Source organism: Lygodium microphyllum, chromosome 30, assembly GCF_053477565.2.
Source record: "Lygodium microphyllum isolate KBCC chromosome 30, Lygodium_microphyllum_v1.1.10, whole genome shotgun sequence".
Taxonomy (NCBI): Eukaryota; Viridiplantae; Streptophyta; class Polypodiopsida; order Schizaeales; family Lygodiaceae; genus Lygodium; species Lygodium microphyllum.
In genome coordinates this window covers 18998426-19004425 of record NC_141164.1, presented here as the reverse complement: position 1 = coordinate 19004425, position 6000 = coordinate 18998426, and the positions used below count along the sequence as shown (strand labels likewise).

At 40.0% G+C, this 6000-nt stretch overlaps 1 protein-coding gene across 2 annotated transcripts in view; it reads right to left on the bottom strand.

The window, feature by feature from the left end:
- Positions 1 to 3241: 3241 nt before the first annotated feature.
- Positions 3242 to 6000, bottom strand: part of LOC148009597 (uncharacterized) — a 48389-nt gene continuing 45630 nt past the window's right edge. Inside the window, exon 3 of one of the 2 annotated variants that reach the window (XM_087672530.1) lies at positions 3242 to 3875. In XM_087672530.1, the coding sequence (XP_087528656.1) occupies positions 3581 to 3875 (295 nt within the window). In that variant the 3' untranslated portion in view covers positions 3242 to 3580. The remainder of the gene's footprint in view (positions 3876 to 6000) is intronic. The other variant, XM_087672531.1, reaches the window with a different exon arrangement.

Genomic DNA, 6000 nt, shown 5'->3' with positions numbered 1-6000 from the left:
GTCTAGTATACGAGCATCAAGTGAAGTGTAGATGAGCTCCAATCTTCATGTAGTGGTCTAGTATACGAGCATCAAGTGAAGTGTAGATGAGCTCCAATCTTCATGTAGAGGGATCCGTGACAGACATAAACAACAGGTATGTTGTATACACAATCAAAACTGAAGCTGAATATCAGTGCCCCAAAGCCTTTACGAGGCTCAAAGCATGTTAGGAATCAATGCAAGCAGTGCCACAATGCCCAAGAGACTAAGCCTATTCATCAACAAGAGCATGAGAGTTGTCCAAGGGTAAGAAGAAACAGACACAAATCACGCTAATTTGCTGATGGCTTTTACTGCTCCTGCTGAGGATAAACCAAATGAAAAAGGGCTCAATCTTGAGCCAATGAATGCCTAGTACAAGCCCAAGCTAGCCTAGAAAGGCTTCATGCAAGGTGTGATGAGAACAAGCTTCAATGATGGGAGCTATGGCTGCCCATGATCTTGCAAACCCTACTGTATCTGTGAACATCAATGAAACCTTAAATGAAGAAAAAACCTCTTATGCAATGTCCTGAGGGTGCCCAAAGGAATCGGGTAGGTGCTCGAGAAGCCAAGGAGTGACAGAAGCTCAAGAGAGTCGCCTATGCCTGCCGGGAAGGAGACCCAATGAGTGTAGATAATCAATAGGAAGCTGAAGACACCACAAACCAAGCTTGAGTAGTCATGAATCCATGCTCTGATACCAATTGAAAGATGAGAAGGATCAAAGCTTGCTTGGAAGAGCTATGACAGGAGAGCAAGAGCAAAAAATAAAGAGAGACTAAATGGAAACTCCAACAGTCACAATGTGTAACCGAGCCTTCCTTTATTCAAACTATTACTAAAAGAATAAAAAATAAAGTGACAGTGACAAGCGCCCACCACCTGCAATGTGCAGTGGCGGATACTGTCAATGTAGTAATACACGGGCTTTTAGGCGAAGGTGCCTTTAGCCCCAACAACATATTCATTAAGGGTCTTTATCCTAATGCCTAGGAATCTATCAAGTTGCTCCTTACATAGGTATTGAAATTTGCTCATCATCTAGAATGAGTCCGAGAGTGGGCACAAACAAGATGTTAACAAGTTGATATGAAATATATCATCAATGTTGACATGATTGGTCATATTCAACTTATGAGCTTCCTTACCTAGACTTGAACATTTCACATAAAGAACCACAATACCGAGGACTAAGCTTCTTGGATTTCCCTACTGAAAGTGAGTTGCACTCAAGCTTGAATATGAGAAAGACACTTATCTCCTTCCTTGAAGATTTGGTTTGATATTATGAATCCATCTATTATATAAAGCAAGAACATATATTTGGCAACCATACAAAACCTTACATGTAAAAAAACGAATAATGAATAAAAATTAACCACGTAAGGGGATCGCATTACTGTTATACAAAATGTAAATAGGGATTTCCTAAAATCCTTGAAGCACAACTAGCATATTTCCTTTGTAGAAGAGTGAATCCCCCATCCACTCTCAATGCCTTTCATAAGAGCCACCTATTGCAAAACAACTAGGTCTCAATTTCAAAAAGGATTGAGATTTGTCTAGAATTAGCTTCATATACTTTGAAAATTGAAGGTAGTGGTACGGTTTGGATCCTAGCATTGCCATCCACATGCCACACGGGCCAATGCAAGATTTCATGGATTGGTGCTCTGAGAGCAAAAAGACATGGTTTGTAAAACACAAATGCAATTGGCTAACAAAGGAAAAACAAATGCAGCCTACCAAAGGTAACATGAGTGCAAAATTCGTTTTGCAATGCATTTAGATGCCTAAAGTACATAAGACATTTAACTTTTAAGATAGCATCTCGATTACTTGCTACATTCTCGGATAGACGTTTTATTACCAACTTACATTTGGATGTAAGTATTCTTATTCAAAACATAGAACGTATACCACCAAATAAAATGACACGATGGACACACAAAAAAATGAGTAAGCATACTTTACAAGCAAATAGAAAGTCCTAAACACAAAAAGAACAGTAACAATGCTGTTGACAGAAGTTACCATCTAAGTCCAACTGAACACATGAAGTGGATCCTTGGAATGACATGATTTAAAGTGAAGGTTAGTAGGTTTTGCCTGGAGAGTAAGTTGTAAATATCCACTAACATTATGCAAAGGGCAAGAAAATGCAATGTGGCCAACCATGTAAATCCATATGAAGCTGCAAAGCAGGTCATAGAATATCTAGGTAAGCATCCTAAGCTGCCAAAAGATTACAAGCAGCAAAAAGGACAGCATCTGCAGAAAGACCTTCGTGTTGCTGCATAGCCTCCAATGCCTCCTGAGCATCCCAATGCTTCAATTAGTTACTCAATTCGGCTCAAACAAGTAAAACATGCTCTTTGAATGCATTGACAGCAATTTTGTCCAAACACTTTACAGGCCAGTGATTAGGGCATTCCAGGACATCCTATGTTGGAATGCAAGCTTGTCAAACACTGGTGTGCTTCCACAAGACTTTTTATCATGCCGATGCTGACACAAGTTCCCACTTACCTGGTGTCTTCTATGCCCATGCTCCAATGTTCAGAATATATCCCATGATTAGTGCATTCTATGAAGCTACATGTGCTATTGGAAGCTCCTTGCACTTTAACAAGCAAAATCCTAATGTGTACACATCAACCATAGCATTGCCAATTGCTAATTTGTGCATTCCAGGAGACTGCATGTTATAATGCAAGCTTGTCAGACACATCTGATGTCCACACTCAACATATCCTTCATTTTGCATAACAAGGCATTCCCAAATCCAGGGGATTACAAGTTGGACCATAAACTTGTCAAACACAGCCAAAACCCGGGTGACCCATCCAGAAGTGGTGAATTCCAAGTCCACTTTTTTGCTTCATTTACAATACATGTTGAGCCATGTATTTCCAAGAACAATGTTTCTACAACAACATTCAATTTGAGTTGTGTCTTTGGCATACATCAAAGTATCGTAGACCTTTTGGTTCACTAAGGAACTTCAAAAATGCTGCATGAAACTTGGTTCCTTAGCAGTTATGGAGTTTTTAAGTAAGTTACAGGCAACCTTGACAAGCACAAGGTTTACAACTCTTAGCATTTGAAAAAGAGGGTGTGTAGCTATAGGTCTGCCACATAAGCACAAACTCATGATTTGAACACTTAAAAGATGTGATTTCATCATTTAAAAGATGGGCAACCCTTCAATAACGTTTGACATGGTCTAACAAGGCATGTATCACATCACTAGACTCGGTGCTTAAGACCTAATCGAGTGAAAGATCGTATGACCATACAATCCCATCTCACAATCTAACATGTTGACATTAATGATAAGAAAGGGTGAGTAAAATGTACAGTGCAATTTCCAAGCCCATGAGAGAATAGCAGGCAAATTAGAAGACAAGAGTTCACTTTTAAGGATGCATGATCTGTTAGGTATTTTGTAATACACAGACTTTACATTGAGTGTGAGATTGAAATAGCCAAACAATGAATAATAACCTGAACTGGTATGAGGGATTTATAACTTTGTAAAAACTGGCACTATCACCTACAACTGTGTTGATAACAGTCCTTGTTCTTGCTGCATGGTAACCGGATCTTTACCAGGAACAATGCTTACATGTTTGGCAACAGTATCATTTGATGCTCTCCGTTTGCTTTGTATGTGGCGCACATATTCTGCAATGACAAGATGTAGTTTCGGAGCAGGCTTGGAAGCAACTGCAGAGACAGCAGAGTTTGCTTTTCTGCGTGGCGCCTGTTTTTGTAGATGAACAGAGCAAAACAAAGGAGTCACTGATCTTAGCACTGGCTTCCCACAGGTGACTGATCCACTCTGGCCACTGCAGTTTATCTGCTAGCTTTAGTCTCTCTCTCTCTCTCTCTCTCTCTCTCTCTCTCTCTCTCGGGCCCCCCCCCAATAAAAGGAAGGCAGACAGAAAGGTGACTGAAAGAAGAATAAAGGCCAAATCAAACCAGGCACTTCACTCTTTTTTCGAATTCTATTAAGAAACACCTCAGTGATGGTTATCATCAGTATAAAAATACATACAAGACCTATCTACAAAATACATAAGCTTGAAACATGTAGAGGAATACTATCATCCTTGCTCTTTGCTTGAGAGGAGATATCAAGTAGAAGGCTATTGGAACACCCAGTCATGCAGTCTGTAATGCCCCATCATATATCAGAAGTTGTCAAATACAAGGCTGCTGAAACCACCAGTCAGACAACCTGTAATGCCACACCGTGTGAGGAATCCTTAAGAATACCAATCTCCCACTTATGTAGTAAGAGCTCTTCCCTCCCGTTCAGTGATCTAATCACCCAGAAATCTATGACAGTACAGGGTATGACAGATCATGGGACAAATGGAATCAAATTCAAGGCTTGCCAAAAAGCCTCGAACTTTGGTCTGCCAAGTTATCTTCAATGGGTACATAAGACAACTCTATAGCTCCAGCTGACATCCACTCATGAACATAATGATAATGAACGTCAATATGCTTTGGGCGGACATGGAACACTAGGTTCCACACAATGGCCAAAGCACTCTAGCTATCAGTGTAGATAAGTGTCAAAGCCATCTGGTGCACCTAAAGAACTATAAGTAGCTTGTGGAGCCAAACACACTCCACTCTGGTAGTGAACATTGCTCTGTACTCAACCTTACAATTGAAGTAGCAACTATAGTTTGTTTCTTGCTGAATCAAGAAACAAGAGATATACACAAGAAGAAGCGATTGCCACTATGGGAGACACCAATATATGAACATCCAGCCCAATCACTATTTAAACATCCATGCAAAGAGAGTCAAGAATCAGCCTTATAAAAAAGGCTAAGATCCTTGGTTTCTTTAAGATATCAAAAGAGACGCTTCATTGCCTACCAATAAAGTACCAAAGGGTTGTCCATGAACCTACTCAACTAGGAGACAACAAACTGAAGATCGGGCCTCATGTGACATAGATAAATTAAGCATCCAACAGCCTACTAATATATAGTATCAAAGAATCCGCTACCATCATCAAACGTGAATCTGAAACCAAGCTCCAAGGGAGTAGACACAAGCTTGCAGTCCTCAAACTCAAAACGCTAAAGAAGCTGTCCAATATACTTGGATTGTGTCACGGTGATGCTCCCCTCAATGACGGCAAATTGGATGCACTAATAAAACTAAAGTAGACCAAGATCTGTCATGGCAAGGGTCTATTACAAATCAACCTTCAATGCTGCAATTTGACCAACATTGGTCCCAATGACAAGTATGTCATCAACATAAAGTACAAGAATGATAAATCACATCCCCGATGTCAAATGTAAAGAGAAGCCTCTGTAGGGCTATTCTAGAAGCCAAGATGCAATAGATGAGAATATATGTGGGCATACCAAGTGAAATGTCCCCCCTAGGATCCAACCTACACATGAGATATGATACAAGCCATACTCACAATGAAAGGGACTAGACATCAAACTCACCTCCCAACCACAGAGCCAAACGGGCTCCCCTTGAGCCTAGGAGCTAGCAACAACACTCCGAGTCATGACCACATCCCAAGGGTTGGTGTCCCATACCACCGACCCACACCATCTTGATTTACAAATGTGCTGGCCTATGAGCCAAGAGTCTAACAATGGCCATAGTTGTCAAGTACGAAAGGTACAATACGGTATGATATGATAAAATACAGTACTAAATAGTACCTTATGATTTTATAAGATACGGTAGGACATTACTAATTAGTACAAGAAAAAAAAGTTAACTTGATTTTTTTAAAACCATAAATCATTAAATGATAGAACGCATGTTTAAAGTGAAAATAGCCATTTCATTACAAAATAAGATGAATACATGAGGGTGGCCCTCGCAGTCGCATACACTACGAGCAGCATGCGATACAACTAGAGTCTAGTATATACATGAGCGATGGATCATAGTTATGGATACAATGATAGTAGATACAAA